Genomic DNA, 23,562 nt, shown 5'->3' on the forward strand with positions numbered 1-23,562 from the left:
AATATCAGACATATTATCCATAATCACACAGCAAATATTCACAGTTTTTAAATCAGCTAAATCTACCTGTCTACATACAGTGAAAGTTAAGAGTGAGGAGCTACGCTGACCTGTCATCTCCTGCAGAGTCCAGACTTACATTATATAAAGTATTGAAAAACTATGCTATATATATTTACATATAGTATATACAGTATTTTTTAAAACATATTTATACATGTAGGCTGCTCTTTTAAGGTGACCTCCCATTACTGAGTTAGAACATTTCTTCCTTTTAGGTATATTAGGTACGAAGTGGTGTTGTTATGCATTTCAAAATAATTTTAAGTTTGATTTTTGGCATCTGGTCATTGCAGAAGGGTACCTGTCTCACTCTATATTTAGCCTAGATTCAGGATTCAGGTTTAGTGAAGGTAAAATACACCCAGGGGTGTCATATCTAATAATTTGATTTAAATAATACACGATATAACATTATGACCACCTTCCTAATATTGTGTAGGTCTCTCTTATATCTCTACAACAGCTGTGATTCATCAGAGAATGGACGATGGGACTTCTGAGGGTTTCCTGTGGTGTTTGGAAACACAATGTGGTTAGTGGGGGTCTTTGGATCCCATGGGTTGAGTTGATGGGAGGGGGCTCTGTGGATCATCATACAAATACTTGATCAATTTGGGATCTAGTGAATCTGGAGGCCAGATAAACACCATATGCTGTTTTTCATGTTTTTTGAGTTGTTCCTAAAAGGTTTGTTTGTGTGTGTGTGTGTGTGTGTGTGTGTGTGTGTGTGTGTGTGTGTGTGTGTGTGTGTGGCAACTTCTGCTGCCATCAAGGAGTGTCAATGCTATGGGGTGGGGGTGTCCGGTCTGGCTTAGATGGGTGGTACATGTCTTATTAACATCCTTATGAACGCCAGGTCCAGATGTTTCACAGCAGAACATTGAGTTGTCAGAAAATGGTCAATGTTATTTACTTCTCCTGTCTGTGGTTTTAGAAAGAAAAACCTTTTCCCAACATTAACCCGTGAAGAACACTCTCCAGGAAGTAGGTGTATCAAGTCTAGTAAGTCAAGTAAAGTCAAGTCAAGTAAAGTTAAGTCTTTGCAGAGGGTTCACCACAAGGTGCAAGCCATTAATCAGCCTCAAAAAATAGAAAGGCCAGATTAGACTTTGTCCAAAAACATCAAAAGACACCAGCCTAGTTCTGGAACGTCATTCTTTTGACAGATGAAACTATACTGAACCTGTACCAGAATGATGGGAAGACGAAAGTATGCAGAAGGCTTGGAACAGCTAATGCACACCAAAGCACACCAAATCTTCTGTAAAATGTGGTGGATGCTATGTGATGTCATGGGCATGCAGGGCTTCCAATGGCACTGGGTCAATAATGTTCCATCCGATTTTAATTGGCCCGTATCATGTGCCCATATGTGTTTTGTGTAGTATGTAAGCTGTCCAAACCAACTGCTCCTGGTGGGATTAATAAAGTTGTCTGAATCTGAATATGAATCACTGTCTACAAATATAATGGACTACGGCCCACTTTTACTATTTGCGCTTAACCGTGTTGTACTTCTTAGTTGAAGCACTTGGTGGCGCCACTGTCTTGAACAAGGCAGCATCTCCACAAAGCAAGCATCCGAAGAAAAAGACTGCGCATGGTTACATGATGGTTACCACCAGAAATGGCGCAACCGAAGAGACGCAAGACTGAGTACAATGTACGAACGAAACAAAGGCATTACGAAAGGAAGCACCTGGATTCACCTCCTACGCTGGCGCCGAGCGAGAAGAGAAGGTAAAGCAAATGACAGCTAGCCTGAGGGACATCCCGGTAAGTAAGGGATAATGCCCGACGAGGTGTCCATTATCGGAAATGAATGGACGACGCGGAGGACGGTTGTTTCCGCGAAGTCCAATCATTTCTGATAATGGACACATCGAAGGGCATTATTCCGCTTATACCATGGTCACTTACGAAATAAATAAATATTAGGTCAATTATTAATACTTTAATGTGGACTATTTAACATCTCACGTCCGCAGGTGTTGCCAGGCTGGTACACGCCTCCGCGTTGTCCATTCATTTCTGATAATGGACACCTCGAAGGGCATTATCCCGCTTATTCCATGTTCACTTACGAAATAAATATTAGGTCCGCAGGCGTTGCCAGGCGGTTTAAAATCACTAATTTTTTGTCAACTGTATTGCCGTTGTGATAAATAAGATGTAAAAAAAAAAAAAAAACGATGTTCTGTGTTTCTATTGCCACGGTTACCAACGCGTTTGAGCCAGCGCAATGATTTAGAACTGTCATCAGGTAATTTGACCGGAACATCTTTATGGGTGTCCGTTATCACTTTTTAATGTACACCCCGCAGCCAATCAGAATCGAGGATTCACCCAGACCATGATATATCGTCTTATAATCATGGAGGTCGTCTGTGATCTTAATCGTCCGTCTCCGTTATTTGTAAAGTAAAAATTAAACTGCACATTACCTACCACATTTCTGGTAACACAGAGGTACTCTGATAAAACTAATCCAGTGCGAATTGACATCTCTGTGAGTTTTTACTTTTTCGAGACTTTTGTTTGATTTGCGACTTTTTTTCCTCCCTTGTGTCACTTAAGAAATTTGAAGGATGTGCTATATTTCAAAGTTTGGACAGATGACACCATTAAATGAACCGTTAATATAAGGTGTTCATTGGCATCAAAGGTTGAGCTGATTTAAATACTGCCAGGTCGTTGGTAGTTCCTTCCCCGTCATAAATCGTATCAAAAAATATATTTTTATCATCCATTATAATTTGCAAAGTATTTAAAACTGTCTCTGGCACGCAGTGGCATAAGACGGAAAGTAGCAGAGCCACAACAACAGAGTTTGTTTATCCTGTGTGAATGCGCCACATTAAACACAGACATAGGGGCTAATATTTGAATCACGGGACGTCCTCAGGTAGAACTAATGCTGTGCTAATAGTGCTTTGAGGCTTTGAGAACCAGAATAGCTGACAGCCATCTCTGTGACGTCCTTGCATCTCGACCAAACTCACCCCTGACCTGCTAGATGTCATTTAGACCAAAGCCAGCATCACTGCTCCCACTGAGCGCACCATTCTGCCCATTACAGGTGAGGTAAAAATATACACACAGTTTTCATGTGTTATCAAACTCAATTACTTAATAAATAGTATATATGGTTGATGTGTTAACAACCCCAATTATTGATTTGTATAATAAGCTTGAAATATCACATCCCCTATTCTCTGTTCCTTAACAGGACACTGAAGATGGATCAGCACCCTAAGAAATAATCTGTGACAGTCACTGAGTGAATAACGTCAACTGTCAATATAAATCATTGAATTTAGTGATGGAAAAAAATAAAACTATTGTTCACCCAGAGACATGTGTGCAAACTCAAAAAAGACAGCTGAGATAAATTGATTAACAAACAGAAAGACTGAGGCCAAACTCAAGACTCTTGGATCTGATGGTAGAAGGTGCATGTGGAAAACAGTCACTAGGGCTGTTTTCTTTAACTGGTGAACTTTCGTAAAGAAGGAAGTTGTGCAGATCCATTTGTAAAAAAAATAAAAAATAATAATAATTTTTTTTGCCCTCTACAATTTTCCTGTCCGAAAGGTCTAATAATGCACATCCAGGAATTGTAAACGTATGGCTTCTTTTTTCTATCTGTATTTAATCCTCCAGTGCCAAAGCATAGATAAAACTTTCACTACAGCCATTAAAAAATATCTGAATATTTTTGTCTTAATTTTGAATTGACTCTTTTACCATGAAAAAACAAAAACAAAATAGACTTTTGTCTCTCTCTTGACAGATGTACTTTCTGTATTTATTTATTTTCTTGACTAATGCAATGAAAATCAATGAAAATCTTTTGTGCACATTCTGGTTTACAATACTCTAAAGCAGAGAAAAGAATTCATATATTCACACAGGTTGTATCTTAACTGTAAATAACAAACCAACCATACACTGAGGTCTGTCAGTATCAGTCACATGAAACACATTAGTTAGGTCATAGTATTATTAAAGGAACATTGTTGAATTGGAAACTTTACAGAAGTGGTCATTTTCTTCTGACACCAACTAAACCCAGAATTCGGTTCCGTATTTTGGTCATTTTAAATCCATAAATGAGCGGATTCATGACTGGAGGGATGAGGAGAAATTCTATAGCGATGAAGTTTTGAAGACTTTGAGGTAAATCAGCGGAGCCGAATCGCATGTACATCAAATCTATAAGTATTACAGTCAGGAAGGTGGTTAAAGAGACTAAATGTGGCACGCACGTCTGCATGAACTTCACCCTGTCATCTTTGGACTTTGCGCATGTTTTAATTAGATGCATGTAAGTCCAAATGATGAAAAACCCGTGAGACACATAAATGACAATAGTCGCATATGATACAATATTGTTGGAAAGGGTGTCAGAGTCAGGGCAAGCTAGCTTCACAATTATCCAGTTCACACAAAAGAATTTCTGGATTTTTGATCCACATAGCTTCAAGGTAGATGTGAGCATGATACTGATTGAGAAAATGCATAAAGGTGTTAGCCAGGAGAAACACACCAGCTGAGAAAGCCTCCTCTTAGTCATGAAAGAGTGGTAGTGGAGTGGTCGACATATAGCCAGATATCTGTCGTAGGCCATAACCGCTAGGATGGACATATCACAGCAAGCAAATGAGTACATGATAAAAGCCTGTATAAGGCAGCCTTCATATGAGATTACTTGAGAGGACGACAGCAGGTCTAAGAGGAATTTTGGGTAGAAACCTGTGGTGCCATAAAGCCCATTAATGCAAAAACTGGCCAATAAAACATACATAGGTTCATGCAGGTTTTCATCTAAGACAATGATCATAACAAGAGAGATATTGGCTAATAAAATCAAACAGTAATACACTAAAGTAAGTGAGAAGATGGCAGTTCTGTAATTCATTGTCTCGTTTATCCCTGAAAGAGTGAAAATCCTAATATCAGACATATTATCCATAATCACACAGCAAATATTCACAGTTTTTAAATCAGCTAAATCTACCTGTCTACATACAGTGAAAGTTAAGAGTGAGGAGCTACGCTGACCTGTCATCTCCTGCAGTGTCCTCTGTTTATAATCCCTTTGACTTGTGACAAAACACGAGCTGGGAATTCAAACTGATCCGTGGTCCTTGGGAAGTAATTAACGCAATCAGTTTATTCGTCCAGACTTACTTTATATAAAGTATCGAAAAACTATGCTATATATATTTACATATAGTATATATTTTTTAAAACACATTTATACATGTAGGCTGCTCTTTTAAGGTGACCTCCCATTACTGAGTTAGGACATTACTTTGTTTTAGGTATATTAGGTACGATATACTAATAGTTTTGATTTTTGGCATCTGGTCATTGCAGAAGGGTACCTGTAATAGTCTCACTCTATATTTAGCCTAGATTCAGGATTCAGGTTTAGTGAAGGTAAAATACATCCAGGGGTGTCATTTTTAATAATTTGATTTGAATAATACACTGACCATGTATAACATTATGACCACCTTCCTAATATTGTGTAGGTCTCCCTTATATCTCTACAACAGCGAATACTTCAACAGAGAATGGACAATGGGACTTCTGAGGGTGTCCTGTGGTGTTTGGAAACACAATGTGGTTAGTGGGGGTCTTTGGATCCCATGGGTTGAGTTGATGGGAGGGGCCTCTGTGGATCATCCCACAAATACTTGATCAGTTTGGGATCTAGTGAATCTGGAGGCCAGGTCAACGATCAACGTCTGCTGCCATCAAGGAGTGTCAATGCTATGGGGTGGGGGTGTCCGGTCTGGCCTAGATGGGTGGTACATGTCTTAGTAACATCCTCATGAATGCCAAGTCCAAATCTTTCACAGCAGAACATTGAGTTGTCAGAAAATGGTCAATGTTATTTACTTCTCCTGTCTGTGGTTTTAAAAAGAAAAACCTTTTCCCAACATTAACCTGTGAAGAACACTCTCCAGGAAGTAGGTGTATCAAGTCTACAGTAAAGCAAAGTCTTTGCAGAGGGTTCACCACAAGGTGCAAGCCATTAATCAGCCTCAAAAAATAGAAAGGCCAGATTAGACTTTGTCCAAAAACATCAAAAGACACCAGCCTAGTTCTGGAACGTCATTCTTTGGACAGGTGAAACTATACTGAACCTGTACCAGAATGATGGGAAGAAGAAAGTATGCAGAAGGCTTGGAACAGCTAATGCACACCAAAGCACACCACATCTTCTGTAAAACGTGGTGGATGCTATGTGATGTCATGGGCATGCAGGGCTTCCAATGGCACTGGGTCAATAATGTTCCATCCGATTTTAATTGGCCCGTATCATGTGCCCATATGTGTTTTGTGTAGTATGTAAGCTGTCCAAACCAACTGCTCCTGGTGGGATTAATAAAGTTGTCTGAATCTGAATATGAATCACTGTCTACAAATATAATGGACTACGGCCCACTTTTACTATTTGCGCTTAACCGTGTTGTACTTCTTAGTTGAAGCACTTGGTGGCGCCACTGTCTTGAACAAGGCAGCATCTCCACAAAGCAAGCATCCGAAGAAAAAGACTGCGCATGGTTACATGATGGTTACCACCAGAAATGGCGCAACCGAAGAGACGCAAGACTGAGTACAATGTACGAACGAAACAAAGGCATTACAAAGGAAGCACCTGGATTCACCTCCTACGCTGGCGCCGAGCGAGAAGAGAAGGTAAAGCAAATGACAGCTAGCCTGAGGGACATCCCGGTAAGTAAGGGATAATGCCCGACGAGGTGTCCATTATCGGAAATGAATGGACGACGCGGAGGACGGTTGTTTCCGCGAAGTCCAATCATTTCTGATAATGGACACATCGAAGGGCATTATTCCGCTTATACCATGGTCACTTACGAAATAAATAAATATTAGGTCAATTATTAATACTTTAATGTGGACTATTTAACATCTCACGTCCGCAGGTGTTGCCAGGCTGGTACACGCCTCCGCGTTGTCCATTCATTTCTGATAATGGACACCTCGAAGGGCATTATCCCGCTTATTCCATGTTCACTTACGAAATAAATATTAGGTCCGCAGGCGTTGCCAGGCGGTTTAAAATCACTATTTTTTTGTCAACTGTATTGCCGTTGTGATAAATAAGATGTAAAAAAAAAAAACGATGTTCTGTGTTTCTGTTGCCACGGTTACCAACGCGTTTGAGCCAGCGCAATGATTTAGAACTGTCATCAGGTAATTTGACCGGAACGTCTTTATGGGTGTCCGTTATCACTTTTTAATGTACACCCCGCAGCCAATCAGAATCGAGGATTCACCCAGACCATGATATAATGTCTAATAATCATTGAGGTCGTCTGTGATCTTAATCGTCCGTCTCCGTTATTTGTAAAGTAAAAATTAAACTGCACATTACCTACCACATTTCTGGTAACACAGAGGAACTCTGATAAAACTAATCCAGTGCGAATTGACATCTCTGTGAGTTTTTACTTTTTCGAGACTTTTGTGTGATTTGCGACTTTTTTTCCTCCCTTGTGTCACTTAAGAAATTTGAAGGATGTGCTATATTTCAAAGTTTGGACAGATGACACCATTAAATGAACCGTTAATATAAGGTGTTCATTGGCATCAAAGGTTGAGCTGATTTAAATACTGCCAGGTCGTTGGTAGTTTCTTCCCCGGGATAAATCATATCAAAAAATATATTTTTATCATCCATTATAATTTGCAAAGTATTTAAAACTGTCTCTGGCACGCAGTGGCATAAGACGGAAAGTAGCAGAGCCACAACAACAGAATGTGAATTAGAGTAAAACACAGAGTTTGTTTATCCTGTGTGAATGCGCCACATTAAACACTGACATAGGGGCTAATATTTGAATCACGGGACGTCCTCAGGTAGAACTAATGCTGTGCTAATAGTGCTTTGAGGCTTTGAGAACCAGAATAGCTGACAGCCATCTCTGTGACGTCCTTGCATCTCGACCAAACTCACCCCTGACCTGCTAGATGTGGTTTAGACCAAAGCCAGCATCACTGCTCCCACTGAGCGCACCATTCTGCCCATTACAGGTGAGGTAAAAATATACACACAGTTTTCATGTGTTATCAAACTCAATTACTTAATAAATAGTATATATGGTTGATGTGTTAACAACCCCAATTATTGATTTGTATAATAAGCTTGAAATATCCACATCCCCTATTTCTCTGGTCTCTCCCTTCATACAGGACACTGAAGAGGGATCAGCACCCTAAGAAATAATCTGTGACAGTCACTGAGTGAATAAACTGTCCAAACTGTCCAATATAAATGCATTAGAATATCTAGTGAGTGGTGAAAAAAATATAAACTATTTGTTCACCTCAGAGGACCATGTGTGCAGAAACTCAAACAACAAGACAGCTGAGATAAATTGATTAACAAACAGAAAGACTGAGACCAAACTCAAGACTCTTGGATCTGATGGTAGAAGGTGCATGTGGAAAACAGTCACTAGGGCTGTTTTCTTTAACTGGTGAACTTTCGTAAAGAAGGAAGTTGTGCAAATCTATTTGTAAAAAATAATAATAATAATATTTTTGCCCTCTGCAATTTTTCTGTCAGAAAGGTCTCATAATGCACACCCAGTAATTGTAAACGTATGGCTTCTTTTTTCTATCTGTATTTAATCCTCCAGTGCCAAAGCATAGATAAAACTTTCACTACAGCCATTAAAAAATATCTGAATATTTTTGTCTTAATTTTGAATCGACTCTTTTACCATGAAAAAACAAAAACAAAATAGACTTTTGTCTCTCTCTTAACAGATGTACTTTCTGTATTTATTTATTTTCTTGTCTAATGCAATGAAAATCAATGAAAATCTTTTGTGCACATTCTGGTTTACAATACTCTAAAGCAGAGAAAAGAATTCATATATTCACACAGGTTGTATCTTAACTGTAAATAACAAACCAACCATACACTGAGGTCTGTCAGTATCAGTCACATGAAACACATTAGTTAGGTCACAGTATTATTAAAGGAACATTGTTGATTTAGAAACTTTACAGAAGTGGTCATTTTCTTCTGACACCAACTAAACCCAGAATTCGGTTCCGTATTTTGGTCAGTTTAAATCCATAAATGAGCGGATTCATGACTGGAGGGATGAGGAGAAATTCTATAGCGATGAAGTTTTGAAGACTTTGAGGTAAATCAGCGGAGCCGAATCGCATGTACATCAAATCTATAAGTATTACAATAACAAATGTGGTTAAAGAGACTAAATGAGGTACGCACGTCTGCATGAACTTTACCCTGTCATCTTTTGACCTTGCACATGTTTTAATTAGATGCATGTAAGTCCAAATGATGAAAAACCCGTGACACATATAAATGACAATAGTCGCATATGATACAATATTGTTGGAAAGGGTGTCAGAGTCAGGGCAAGCTAGTTTCACAATTATCCAGTTCACACAAAAGAATTTCTGGATTTTTGATCCACATAGCTTCAAGGTAGATGTGAGCATGATACTGATTGAAAAAATGCATAAAGGTGTTAGCCAGGAGAAACACACCAGCTGAGAGAGCCTCCTCTTAGTCATGAAAGAGTGGTAGTGAAGTGGTCGACATATAGCCAGATATCTGTCGTAGGCCATAACTGCTAGGATGGACATATCACAACAAACAAATGAGTACACGATAAAAGCCTGTATAAGGCAGCCTTCATATGAGATTACTTGAGAGGACGACAGCAGGTCTAAGAGGAATTTTGGGTAGAAACCTGTGGTGCCATAAAGCCCATTAATGCAAAAGCTCACCAATAAAACATACATAGGTTCATGCAGGTTTTCATCTAAGACAATGATCATAACAAGAGAGATATTGAAAAATAAAATCAAACTGTAATACAGTGAAGTGAATGCAAAGAGAGCGACTCTGTAATGAATTGTGTCGTTAAGCCCTGACAGAACGAAAACTTTTACAAAAGATACGTTATCCATGGTCAGAGATTCATGAAGTATATTTCCCTCATGGAACAGCATAAGAATTTATGGAGCAAAATGTTCTGCTGAGCTGGTAACAGAGTCTGGTCTCCCACTACAATTCACCTGCTAATAACAGCTTGTGGTTGAACAACAAAACACACGCTAGGGAATTTAAGGTACTAAGGTGTGTTTCTTGGGTGACTAAAGAAAACTTGATTAGAAATCAACAAAACACAACAACTAGGGGAATAAGTTAGACCAGTTAATATAATCATTTAGATTTATGACGTAAATAAAACGTGTTTAACTGAATTGTATGGAATTACAGTGAATGATATAAATGATCCAAAGACTGTGGACAAATACACGCGCACACAGACACACACACACACATATATATACATCCACCACAGATTTTCAATGGGGCTGATGTCCAGGGTCGTAAACATAGTCAACCCCATTGGCCATTAGAAAGAATTCAACTGGAAGGCTGGATCATATGGCTATTCCTAATATTTTTACTCTCCAATGACCCAAATGAAGCTGGGAATGTGAGTAGCGCTGGAGAAAAGTAACTAAAATTGGATTAGATTTTGAAATATTTCAATGATGGGGTTGTAGGGTGTGATTTGGCTCAGCAGCAGGGGGAGACATGGGGCAGTTTTGTCGAGGGAGCAACAGAGAAAGCATGAGGAGGAGCTGCTGCTGGAGTTAGTGGCTGGATGTCACACAGTATTATCCACTAGAACAGGGATGTGTCAAACTCATTTTAGTTCATGGGCCACACAGCCAAAATATACAAAGTTCATTATATGAACAACCTGGAGTGCAATTTTATCACCATGTTACGAAGCATAACACAACTCATGTTCTGTCTGCTGCTCATACTAAAACAGTGGAGAAATTGGGAATGTAAGTTACTTTTGTAGCACTCTGTCCTATTATTTCACAGGAGGGTGGGTAACGTGCCTCAAAATGATTCATTTTCACCCTTTGCATGGGAGGTAACTGATGACGGGTCTACTAAAGTATTAAATCTGAGATGTGTGTATACTAGCAGTCAGAATGTATGACTCTTTCTAGGGTACAGAGAGGTCTAGTTAGCTTCATATACAGCTATGCTGTCTGTGAGAGCTCAGTCTCCCATGCATTAACAATAGTACTTTAAACCTGGTATTGGTACCACAAAGATACTTGTAGAAGGACACACTGTTTATTTTTGACCATGCAGTCCATACATTTGAATTTCTTATCAAAACTAAAAAATGTATTTTGAAAAGAGTTTAAGTCGATTAGTCAGTGGTACCAAATAGTTGCCACATGCGTATGTTGGAGCTCATTTGAATCCAGTTCACAGTGTCCTAACAGTAGTAACAGTTCCTGGGGAACAGGATGCCGTTAGATATAGTTTGGCAATACACTCCTTCAATAGTGTGTGGTGAAGAAACACTAAACGAACTCAGACTCTGTCCATGTTCATAGGCATCCAGTTGGTTCTCAGCAGCTTGGTGCATGTTTCTCAAGCTCAAGTCTCTTATACTGCTAACATGAGGAGCTAACCAGCAACGGTCTGTAGTGTGGTCACGGTGGAAGGAGGCACGCACCAACTTAAAAATCTAAAGCTTACTGAACTAAGTTCTTGGAGGTGACATTCTTCTGGCTCTGTCTCTCTTCACTCAGTCCCACCCACCTGGAAACCCAGTGGGTTATTTGAACATCAGTAATTGGCCAATCAAACAGACTGACACCTGTACATAGCATTTTTAATACAAGACTGTGGTGCATTCAGGAACTGTGTTAACCACAGGACATTCCGTATAGGCTCAGTGAACCTTCTGAAATACCAGTGGTCCTCTATGTAATTACAGCATTTTGCACTTTGCAAATTCATGCCACAGATCTGATAAGATCCTCTTGTGAGATGGTTTTGGCCTGCAGGCCATATGATTGACAACCCTGTCCTAGATGGAGAGGCACATCAGCTGCAGCTATGAAACACTGGGTTGAAAGATTTAAGATCTCAGTCTTTACATCAGTAGAGATGGTCCCAGTCCCATGTCAGTCAATCCAATCACTGGCTCATTGTCTGTCATCCTTTAACAATCTGTGATTTTAACCAAAGTAAAAAGTGGAAAACACTCAATGCATTCGCAGTGAGGGACAAACAGAAATATATTTGAGAGTTAAATGTTAAAGACAGCAGTTCTTTTAATCTTAGCATAGAAAAAAACACATTTTCTGTATATTACAGCACAAACACACATTGTATGTGGTGTGACACACTCCTTGCATTACACAGAGAGGCAGAGCCACAAACACAATGATAAATTAATGTTTTTCTGGAATATTAATTAGACCATTAGTTAAGATCACACTGTACATAATGCCACTATGTGTTGGGATAGGAGCCTGGTAATTTAATCCAGCTCTTCTGATTCTGGCTCCACAGTGAGAGGCTGTAAACCAACCCAAAAGGTGTTTAAAAAAGGCAACTGCACCTGTACAGTTTCTTGAAGGCGTTTTGCTGCTCATCTGAGTAGCCTCTAAAGTTCTAAGGGACTGGTGGGAAATTGAGGTTTCAATAGGAAATTCTGTGGGTAAAACTCATCATAAACGTGCTTGACTTGTTTCTGTAGGAACCAGAAACTGGTCCAACTAATTGCCATAAACGGCTGGATGCTCACCTGTCTTTGAGAGGGGGGAGACTTTCCCTATGAATGATGCTCTAGCAAAGCCATTGTCAGTGAGAGACTCCAGTCTCAAGGTGTGAATGGGTTTAAAACTTCTTGAAGACAGGAGTTAAGACTGTATTATAAATTGATGGCAGATTATATCTCAGTCCACCTCCTCTGATAAGAGAAAGTCTTTCAAATTTGACATAGATGGCTTCCATTTCTCCTCTCTCAAATCATCTGCCTTCTCTAGCTATAGTGCCATCAATTTAGTGGTGAAGCTACTGGATACTGAATTTTCCTCAGGATAAATAAAGTATCTGTCTATAATTAATGCTCCAGTGCCTAAACGTAGATACAACTTTCATTACAATCATTTAAAATAACATAATATAATATAATATCATTTTTGTCTTAATATTGAATCAACTTTTTAACCATACTAAACAAAACAGACGTCTGTCTCTCTCTTGACAGATGTTCATTCTGTATTTAATTTGTTGTCTAAATTTCTGTGCACATTCTGGCTTAGAATTTTAAAGCAGAGAGAAGAAATGTTGATATATTCACACAGGTCACATCTTAACTATAAATAACAAACCAACCATACACTGAGGTCTGTCAGTATCAGTCACATGAAAAACATTAGTTAGATCACAGTATTATTAAAGGAACATTGTTGAATTGGAAACTTTACAGAAGTGGTCATTTTCTTCTGAGACAAACTAAACCCAGAATTCGGTTCCGTATTTTGGTCAGTTTAAATCCATAAATGAGCGGATTCATGACTGGAGGGATGAGGAGAAATTCTATAGCGATGAAGTTTTGAAGACTTTGTGGTAAATCAGCGGAGCCAAATCGCATGTACATCAAATCTATAAGTATTACAATAACAAATGTGGTTAAAGAGACTAAATGAGGCACGCACGTCTGCATGAACTTTACCCTGTCTTCTTTGGACCTTGCGCATGTTTTAATTAGATGCATGTAAGTCCAAATGATGAAAAACCCGTGACACATATAAACGACAATTGTAATATATGCAAATATGCTGTTTGAAAGGGTATCGGCTTCAGAACAGGCAAGTTTAACAATTATCCAGTTCACACAAAAGAATTTCTGGATTTTTGATCCACATAGTTTCAGTTTAGATGTGAGCATGATACTGATGGACAAAATGCAGAAAGGTGTTAGCCAGGAGAAACACACCAGCTGAGAGAGCCTCCTCTTAGTCATGAAAGAGTGGTAGTGAAGTGGTCGACATATAGCCAGATATCTGTCGTAGGCCATAACTGCTAGGATGGACATGTCACAACAAACAAATGAGTACACGATAAAAGCCTGTATAAGGCAGCCTTCATATGAGATTACTTGAGAGGACGACAGTAGGTCTAAGAGGAATTTTGGGTAGAAACCTGTGGTGCCATAAAGCCCATTAATGCAAAAGCTCACCAATAAAACATACATAGGTTCATGCAGGTTTTCATCTAAGACAATGATCATAACAAGAGAGATATTGAAAAATAAAATCAAACTATAATACAGTGAAGTGAATGCAAAGAGAGCGACTCTGTAATGAATTGTCTCGTTAAACCCTGACAGAATGAAAACTTTTACAAAAGATACGTTATCCATGATCAGGCAGCAAAGATTCATAAAGTATATTTCCCTCACGTAACAGCATAAGAATTTATGGAGTAAAATGTTCTGCTGAGCTGGTAACAGAGTCTGGTCTCCCACTACAATTCACCTGCTAATAACAGCTTGTGGTTTAACAACAAAACACACGCTAGGGAATTTAAGGCGCCAAGGTGTGTTTCTTGGGTGACTAAAGAAAACTTGATTAGAAATTAACAAAACGTAGGATAGCTAGGGTAATAAGTTAGGCCAGTGAATACAATTATTTAGGTTTATGACGTAAATAAAATGTGTTTGAAATATATGGAATATATGGAATTGCAGTGAATGATATATATATATATATGTGTGTGTGTGTAGAGAGAGAGAGAATGGTGGGAAAAAGTTTTCTCAATATTATCTCAAAATCTCATCTTCTACAACTGCTTATCCTCACTAGGATCACGGGGGTTGCTGGAACCTATCCCAGCTGTGATCGGGCGAGAGGCGGGGTACACCCTCTAGCTAAGAATTTGATGTTGCTATCTTTAATTGCTGGAACATTTATGGTGCCATCAATTTAGTGATGAAGCTACTGGACACAGAATTTCCCCCAGGATAAATAAAGTATCTTTCTGTCTATAATTAATGTGCCAATGAAGAAGCATAGATAAAACTTTCATTACAGTCATTTAAAATAACTAACTGACCATTTTTGCCTTAATATTGAATCGACTCTTTAACCATACAAAACCAAAACAGACGTCTGTCTCTCTCTCTTGACAGATGTTCTTTCTGTATATATTTATTTTGTTTTCTAATGCAATGAAAATACCACATTCATATATTTTGTATGTATCTATGTATGTCTTGAGTGTTTAAGTACATTGTTGGGACCACAGCAATGACAGATAAAATATTCAGTAGGTCACAAAAATCTGCACATCACAGTTCACAGATTATACACTTAGTGATGAAGCTACTGGACACAGAATTTCATCTCAAAGAGGCAGTCCAGTCACACAGTTTAAATGCAGAAATATTTGCCTTAAACTATTTCTATACAATGTAGAAAACATTATTTTTGGGTTAAGGACAATGTAATCTTGTTATGACCTGGACTTTTGTTCCTTGAAATTTCTGTGCACATTCTGGTTTACAATACTCTAAAAAAGAGAGAAGAAATATTGATATATTTAATATATTCACACAGGTCACATCTTAACTATAAATAACAAACCAACCATACACTGAGGTCTGTCCGTATCAGTCATACGAAAAACATTAGTTAGATCACAATATGTATTATTAAAGGAACATTTTTGAATTAGAAACTTTAGAAACGTCATTTTCTTCTGACACCAACTAAACCTAGAATTCGGTTTCGTATTTTGGTCAGTTTAAATCCGTAGATTAACGGATTCATGACTGGAGGGATGAGGAGAAATTCTATAGCGATGAAGTTTTGAAGACTTTGAGGTAAATCAGCAGAGCCAAACCGCATGTACATCACATCTATAAGTATTACAGTCAGGAATGTGGTTAAAGAGACTAAATGTGGCACGCACGTCTGCATGAACTTTACCCTGTCATCTTTGGACCTTGCACATGTTTTAATTAGATGCATGTAAGTCCAAGTGATGAAAAACCCGTGACACACATAAATGACAATTGTAATATATGCAAATATGCTGTTTGAAAGGGTATCGGCTTCAGAACAGGCAAGTTTAACAATTATCCAGTTCACACAAAATAATTTCTGGATTTTTGATCCACATAGTTTCAGTTTAGATGTGAGTATGATGTTGATGGACAAAATGCATAAAGGTGTTAGCCAGGAGAAACACACCAGCTGAGAGAGCCTCCTCTTAGTCATGAAAGAGTGGTAGTGAAGTGGTCGACATATAGCCAGATATCTGTCGTAGGCCATAACTGCTAAGATGGACAAATCACTGCAAGCAAATGAGTACATGATAAAAGCCTGTATAAGGCAGCCTTCATATGAGATTACTTGAGAGGACGACAGCAGGTCTAAGAGGAATTTTGGGTAGAAACCTGTGGTGCCATAAAGCCCATTAATGCAAAAGCTCACCAATAAAACATACATAGGTTCATGCAGGTTTTCATCTAAGACAATGATCATAACAAGAGAGATATTGAAAAATAAAATCAAACTGTAATACAGTGAAGTGAATGCAAAGAGAGTGACTCCGTAATGAATTGTCTCGTTAAACCCTGACAGAATGAAAATTCTTACAAAAGATACGTTATCCATGATCAGGCAGCAAAGATTCATAAAGTATATTTCCCTCATGTAACAGCATAAGAATTTATGCAACAAAATGTTCTGCTGAGCTGGTAACAGAGTCTGGTCTCCCACTACAATTCACCTGCTAATAACAGCTTGTGGTTGAACAACAAAACACACGCTAGGGAATTTAAGGTATTAAGGTGTGTTTCTTGGGTGACTAAAGAAAACTTGATTAGAAATCAACAAAACACAACAACTAGGGGAATAAGTTAGACCAGTTAATATAATCATTTAGATTTATGACGTAAATAAAACGTGTTTAACTGAATTGTGGAATAGTTCAGTTAACTTAGCTTATTGTAGTGAGTGCTCTCTCTCCCTGTGGGGCTGTCATGTTATACTGTTATTGACAATAATCGTGGAATTAAAAAAATAAATTCCCATATCATGTTAAAAATACTCATGTGATAATATTGTGAAAATCTTGGCTGCCCAATTTGGGGTTTGGCCAGCAACCATTATATTTGACCCACGCCTTGCCCACCAACTACACGGAATCAGCACTTGCTCACATTGAATACTATTTATTGGTGCACTAATATGGTGTTATTATTGTGTGATAAATAGATGGTAGGATGGTATTTTTCAGGATTTCAGTGTCCAAGATGAGGTGTTTCATCTTTGGTTTTAAACGAAAGTTGCGTGATCTTAGACTAAGCTTGTCTGGGGCGTCTATGGAAAGGGTAAAGGTTTTAAAATTTGGTTTGAGGAACGTATGACTTAGGCCATGCACATAGATAAAATAGGTGAGAAAGTTGAGATAAATAAAGTATCTATCTATATTTAATGCTCTGATGCCAAAGCATAGATAAAACTTTCATTACAGCTATTTAAAATAATTAACTGATCATTTTTGTCTTAATTGTGAATCGAGTCTTAACTCATACAAAACCAAAACAGACTTCTGTCTCTTTCTCTGAACAGATGTCCTTTCTGTATTTATTTACTTTGTTGTAATGTACTTTGGACTGGACTTGTCCCCTTCTGCCTTATAATACTCTGAAAGAAAAAAAAAATATATATATATATATATATATATAAAATATATTAAAAATGCAGATGATAATATAATAATGAGTTACACACACACACACACACATATAGATAATATATATTTATGGTGGTGCGATGTTAACGTTACAACAGGTGACCAGAAAGGACATGGCAATGAACATCTTCAGAGATGGAGATGCATGTGTGAAGGACCCACATCATAGAATTTGTAGCATCTGCAGCAACATCCTACTTGAAGCATTTTCTGCTGTCAACTGAGTATCAGAATCTGCTTTAAATCCCCTTTTTATTCATTTGCTCTTGTTCCTCTTAACAAACTCACACACTGAAACAAAACAATAGGCAGAGCTAACAGGTACCCCGCTCACCCGATGCCAGCTGGGATAGGCTCCAGCAACCCCCGCGACCCTAGTGAGGATTAAGCGGTGTGGGAGATGAGATGAGATATCACGTATCAAAGCTGTTTATTGAATTCCTCTAAAGTCTTCATTACATCTGAACTGAAACTTGACCGGTGGTGGAAACGCACTACTAGTTGTTAATTCTAGATGTTATTTTACATGCCTGAATTTTCCCTGGCATAACGTTTTGTTTGCGTTTGTACATTTTCATTTGTCATACGTAGTGACTCAGATCTAATTACATTCATTATAATGACCTATTTACCTATTTTAATGATTTAAATACATTGCATCTGCTTTAGATGTCAGTTTCTTATTTGTAGATCGATATATACTTTATTTACATCTTTTAGACTGGAAAATGTATTTAATATATGATGTGTAGTATGCTGTCAAAATTCTTCATCTGAACCAGGTTCAGGATGACATGTCTGTTCTGTCTATTCAGTGTTGCATGTTGAGAACAGAGAATAAAAGACAATACACTAACACGACAATCCAGTTTTAGTCAAATTTTACACAATCAGAAACCTGAGCCTTTATCACTTTGACTCAAAGACTACAACACTAAAAAAACTAGAGAACGTCCCAACAAATAAAAAATACATAAAATACACATTTGTGTGCTTTTACAGATTCCTCCTGCACAATGTGAGAAGCATACAAACATAAACACAAGATACACACTTATTTACTAAGACTTACTATGACAAAAATAAATAACCATAATATTAGTCCATTTCAGAAAATGTACAAGTGAAAAAGACATTACAGTCTTAGTGAGTTTTAGCAATGAGAGGTTTCAGGTAAACATATAACTAAGAAGGAAAAAAAAAAAGATTCCTATATGTTAAATCAGTAGCTATTATGACATTTTTGTTGACGAATAAAACCAAAAATTCTTTTCTGAATTTTGGTCAGTTTCAGGCCGTACACTAAAGGATTCAGAATTGGAGGAATTAATAGAAACTCTATTGCCATGAAGTTCTGAAAGCTCTGTGATGACATTCCTAAACCGAATCGAGTGTACATTAAATCAAACAACACGGCAAAACCAAAGTTCACCAAAGAAACTAAATGTGGGACGCATGTTTGCATAAACTTCTTCCTGTTCTCCTTTGACTTTAAGCAAGTTTTCACCAGATACATATACGACCAAAGGAGAAACAAAAAATGTATGACGTAAATTGCAATGTTCAAATATGCAATGCTTATATTTGCTACAGATGTCGAGCAAACTAGTTTACCAATTAACGCGTTTGAACAGTAAAGTTTAGGTATGTGTGAGCCACACAGCCTTGTTTGAAAAATTGTCATTGTGTTATTGAACATGCAAAAAAGAGGCAAGAGCCAGGAGAAGGCCACAAGCAGAGATACTCTTTGTGTAGTCATAAGTGAGTAGTACATTAAAGGTTGACATATTGCAACATATCTGTCATAGGCCATCACAGCTAAAATTGATAAATCACATCCAGATGCTGAGTGAATCACAAAACTCTGCAGAAGGCATCCGGCGTAAGAAATGACATGAGAAGTGGACAGAAGATCCAAGAGGAATTTGGGGTAAAAACCTGCTGTTGCATAAAGTCCATTAATACACAGATTACACAGGAAGATATACATGGGCTCATGAAGCTTTCGGTCCACAATGATGGTTATGATGAGAACAGCATTTACTATCCAAATTACTGAGTAACACAGCAAAGTTAAGGCAAAGAGAATGAGCCTGTGGTGTACTGTGTAATTCAGTCCTGAGAGTGTAAAAAATGTCAGCACAGAAATATTATCCATTAGAATCACGTCAGCCAGCACGAACAAATTCATTCAAAGCTTGTTTCATATCAAACCTCATTATGTGCTGATCATATGTTGTCACTTCAGAGAAATGTTTTCCCCACACGTGTTGCCATCCTACAGCCCAGTGTCTCTGAAACCTCCAGTGTTGGTACCCCCCGCTTAAATCATCTCTCTCCAATGACCCAAATCATGCTGGGAATTTGAGCAGAAGCACTGGAGAGAAGTAACTTTCACCGGATTAGATTAGATTTTAGATTTTAGATTTTAAAATATTTCAGTTTTGGGGTTGTGGGATGTGAATTGGTGCAGCAGCAGGGGGAGACATGAGTCAAGCACGCGGAGCCACAGCTGCTCCTGGAGTTATTGACTGAGCTATGTCACACAGTATTATCCTCTAGAACTTGGTCCATTTACATCCACTTAAATTAAATGAAGACTTCATATAATAGATAAATGTTAAATTTTCACCTACTGGTATTATTTTAGAGAACTTCTAATGGTTCTTTGTTTCCGTGTTTGTATTTGATTAAAAACGGAATAAGTGATTATATAACAACACACAATGTAACTGTGCCAAGGTTTGTTGTAAAATTGTGTTTTCTTTTCTGACAGTGAAAACAAGGCTACGCTGACTATAAGGTGATATGAGCAGATTGTCTTGGTGCCTTTGAAGTGTTGAGAACAAAATGAAACTGACACAAGTAGATGTGAGATCGAGAAAGAAAAAGATTACCAACAGACATGTTACCAACAACATTACATGTTGCATTCAATACATTTGATGAAGATTTGTGAGTTTGAAAAGTTTTAGTGGGATTCATCTGAAAATGTTGTTCATTCTGACACATCTGTACACAAACTTTGTAAACAATATTAACATTGAGGCCTGTACATGTATGATCCTGTGCATTTTGTGATCACTGTGAGAGGATAGTCATGTCTAAATGTGTATGAAGGTTGTTAATCGTCCAGGTCATGGTTATCCAAAAGATATTTAAAAGGGGAATTGGACTTTTGAGTTTTGAGAAGACATTTTGCTGCTCATCTGAGTAGCTTCTTCAGTTCTAAGGGACTAATGCCCCTTTGCCTCAACGACAGGTAAGTATCTCATCTCATCTCATCTTCTACTACTGCTTCTTCTCACTAGGGTCGCGGGGGTTGCTGGAGCTTGTCCCAGTTGTCATCGGGCGAGTGGAGGGGCACACCCTGGACAGTCTACAAGTAAGTTTCCAGCCATTAGTGGAAATTAGTTACCCCTGTTTCTGGTTCTCATGGAAACAAGTCAAGCAAATTTCTGATGAGTTTTACCCACAGAGTTCCCCATTTAAATCTCAACGTCCCTCCAGTCCCTTAGAAGCTATTTGGAAGAGTGGCGAAGCATCTACTCGAAACTCTAACAGTCAGGTTGCGTTTATAAACACCTTCTGGATTACAGGTTTAAAGGTGTTGAGGACACAGGAGGAACTGAATAATCCTGTTTCTTATTTGTGTCAATTTTAAACCGTATATGACAGGATTTAAGATGGGAGGAATGAGGAGGAATTCTATTGCCATGAAATTCTGGATAATTTGTGATAAGTCCTTAGAGCCGAATCGCATGTACAACAAATCAAAGAGCAAACACATAACTAAAGCAAGTAAACAAAATAAGTGTGGCAAACATGTTTGCATGAACTTTGCCCTCCCCGCTCTAGATCCTGAGCTTGTCCTGATCAGATATACATAAGACCAAATAATGAAAACGAAATGGCCAAAATAGAAAGTATAATTAAAAGCTGGAATGATAATTTTAGCTAGAGAGGCAGAGCAAGCTAGATTAGAAACTAACAAGTTGACACAGTAGATCTTTGGTATGTGTGAGCCACATATTCTCGACATTGATGTTGTAATTGTGCCCATAAACATCACATAAAATGGAATCAGCCATGCAAAGGACACAAAGAGACAAATTCTTTGTTTAGTCATCACAGAGTGGTACACCAGAGGTTGGCATATAGCCACATATCTGTCATAGGCCATCAGAGCTAGAAAAGATAAGTCAGCACAGGCTGAAGAGTGCAACACAAAACCCTGTAAAAGACATCCAGCATAAGAGATGACATGAGTGGTAGACAGAAGATCACTGAGGAATTTGGGATAAAAACCTGATGTCCCATAGAGTCCATTGATGCACAGATTACAGAGGAAGATGTACATGGGTTCATGCAGATTTTTATCCACGATGATTGTCACAATAATAGTTAGATTCAACAGCCAAATCACACCGTAACACAGCAAAGTGAGAGCAAACAGAGGAACTCTGTAGTATGAAATCCCACCTAACCCTGCCAGCGTAAACACAGCGCTCACTGAAACATTCTGCATCATGTTAAAATAATAGATTTCTATGTGGAAAAAAAATATTCGCATACCTGACTAACTTGCTGGAGAAAGAAGACCAACCAGACTAAACTGTCATCTTGATGTCAATTATATCCTCCATGATGGCAACCGATAATGAGGCATTGAATATGGTAATTCAAACTATCCAATCCGTTAGCTAGAACAGGCCACAGAAGACTTTCCATATCACAGAGAGAAGCTGTAAATAGAGTTGTAAAAGAAACCCCCTTCATCTTCTGCTGATAGTAGTTTACGTGTGTAGCTAGGCCTACGGTATATATTTTGTAAATTTACGTGGATTTAAAAATTTAGCATCTGTAGCATAATGCCACTAGCACAGGTGCTTGTCAACCTCTGCACACATTGTAAGACCAGGACAATGGTAGCGAGCCTGCATGCTCTTATCACGAAAGGTAATAACTATACAAGAATTCAAAGCCTGTTGTTACCTTTGATATCTTGGAATGAAATGATGAATGAATAGCTTGTAGTGGATGGGACAGTTACTGGACTCAGGCTAAACTGACTAGGCTAGTCCACTTGTCACCTTGCTATGCACACATATACACACATACACAAATATCAGGGCCAAGCTGTGCACACAGCAGACAGAAGCAAACAGAAAAACAAACTTTGCCCAAATGGTTTTAGGTTTCACTGACCTGTTTTCTCCAGGGAGCATTCCTCCCAAAAGGCCAATGTATTTCATCTCCTCCTCAGCTCATGTTTATGTATATCATAATAAACTAAACAGGGCCTCCACTGTACTAAAATGTAAAAAATAATAATAATAAAAAAAGAAAAGCAGTCAAAAAAGTACAAACTAAATGAAATGGAGCGGTTTTGATAGCCTTGATGGTAAAGTGTTGCCAGCTGTCAATAGCTGCAATGGATCTGGGTTTGTTGTCATGGAACTGTACATTTAAAATATCATCCAGAAGTGGTCTGTAGAATTAGATGGTTCCCAGATCCACTGCCACTGTGGAGTTTGTTTCACCGAATCCTGCTGAGGTCACAGCGGGAGTGCTCGATCTATATTGCTTGTTTTGAATTAAAAACATATTTACCTGTTGCTGCTGCCCACAGCACAGTGAGCAGGAGCAAGATTGCTTATCATCAGTCTTTAACCGTATTCCAGGTTAGACCAAGCAGATGCTGAAATAATTTACACCGAATTCATTAATAACTAGACAGGTTCAGATTCACTTTCTTGTCATGACAGCAACATGTTGACACATGTTGGAAATTAAATATGTTTACCAGGACCACAGTATACATATACTACTCTAATAATAAATTCATTGTAATGCAACACTAACAGCAAATA

At 38.2% G+C, this 23,562-nt stretch overlaps 6 protein-coding genes across 6 annotated transcripts; all 6 read right to left on the reverse strand.

The window, feature by feature from the left end:
• Positions 1-4,108: 4,108 nt before the first annotated feature.
• On the reverse strand, positions 4,109-5,038 carry LOC125017813 (olfactory receptor 11H6-like). Its single transcript, XM_047601324.1, has one exon. It carries the CDS (start codon positions 5,036-5,038, stop codon positions 4,109-4,111), a length of 930 nt encoding a protein of 309 aa, XP_047457280.1.
• Positions 5,039-8,691: 3,653 nt separating this feature from the next.
• On the reverse strand, positions 8,692-10,074 carry LOC125017810 (olfactory receptor 6C1-like). Its single transcript, XM_047601321.1, has one exon. It carries the CDS (start codon positions 10,054-10,056, stop codon positions 9,127-9,129), a length of 930 nt encoding a protein of 309 aa, XP_047457277.1. The 5' UTR covers positions 10,057-10,074; the 3' UTR covers positions 8,692-9,126.
• Positions 10,075-13,418: 3,344 nt separating this feature from the next.
• Positions 13,419-14,439, reverse strand: LOC125017826 (olfactory receptor 6C1-like). Its single transcript, XM_047601338.1, has one exon. It carries the CDS (start codon positions 14,367-14,369, stop codon positions 13,419-13,421), a length of 951 nt encoding a protein of 316 aa, XP_047457294.1. The 5' UTR covers positions 14,370-14,439.
• A 1,236-nt stretch (positions 14,440-15,675) lies between these two features.
• On the reverse strand, positions 15,676-16,722 carry LOC125017811 (olfactory receptor 2K2-like). Its single transcript, XM_047601322.1, has one exon. It carries the CDS (start codon positions 16,642-16,644, stop codon positions 15,676-15,678), a length of 969 nt encoding a protein of 322 aa, XP_047457278.1. The 5' UTR covers positions 16,645-16,722.
• Positions 16,723-18,911: 2,189 nt separating this feature from the next.
• On the reverse strand, positions 18,912-19,874 carry LOC125018231 (olfactory receptor 10H2-like). The gene has a single exon (XM_047602010.1). The coding sequence runs from the start codon at positions 19,845-19,847 to the stop codon at positions 18,912-18,914; it is 936 nt and encodes a 311-aa protein (XP_047457966.1). The 5' UTR covers positions 19,848-19,874.
• Positions 19,875-21,290: 1,416 nt separating this feature from the next.
• On the reverse strand, positions 21,291-22,220 carry LOC125018233 (olfactory receptor 6N2-like). Its single transcript, XM_047602014.1, has one exon. It carries the CDS (start codon positions 22,218-22,220, stop codon positions 21,291-21,293), a length of 930 nt encoding a protein of 309 aa, XP_047457970.1.
• Positions 22,221-23,562: the final 1,342 nt, after the last annotated feature.

Source organism: Mugil cephalus, chromosome 12 (assembly GCF_022458985.1).
Source record: "Mugil cephalus isolate CIBA_MC_2020 chromosome 12, CIBA_Mcephalus_1.1, whole genome shotgun sequence".
NCBI classification, from domain to species: domain Eukaryota; kingdom Metazoa; phylum Chordata; class Actinopteri; order Mugiliformes; family Mugilidae; genus Mugil; species Mugil cephalus.

Coding starts and splice junctions, on each gene's coding strand:
- LOC125017826 (XM_047601338.1), bottom strand. CDS start 14,369: ATGAATCTTTGCTGCCTGATCATGGATAACGTATCTTTTGTAAAAGTT.
- LOC125017811 (XM_047601322.1), bottom strand. CDS start 16,644: ATGAGGGAAATATACTTTATGAATCTTTGCTGCCTGATCATGGATAAC.
- LOC125017813 (XM_047601324.1), bottom strand. CDS start 5,038: ATGGATAATATGTCTGATATTAGGATTTTCACTCTTTCAGGGATAAAC.
- LOC125017810 (XM_047601321.1), bottom strand. CDS start 10,056: ATGGATAACGTATCTTTTGTAAAAGTTTTCGTTCTGTCAGGGCTTAAC.
- LOC125018231 (XM_047602010.1), bottom strand. CDS start 19,847: ATGGATAATATTTCTGTGCTGACATTTTTTACACTCTCAGGACTGAAT.
- LOC125018233 (XM_047602014.1), bottom strand. CDS start 22,220: ATGATGCAGAATGTTTCAGTGAGCGCTGTGTTTACGCTGGCAGGGTTA.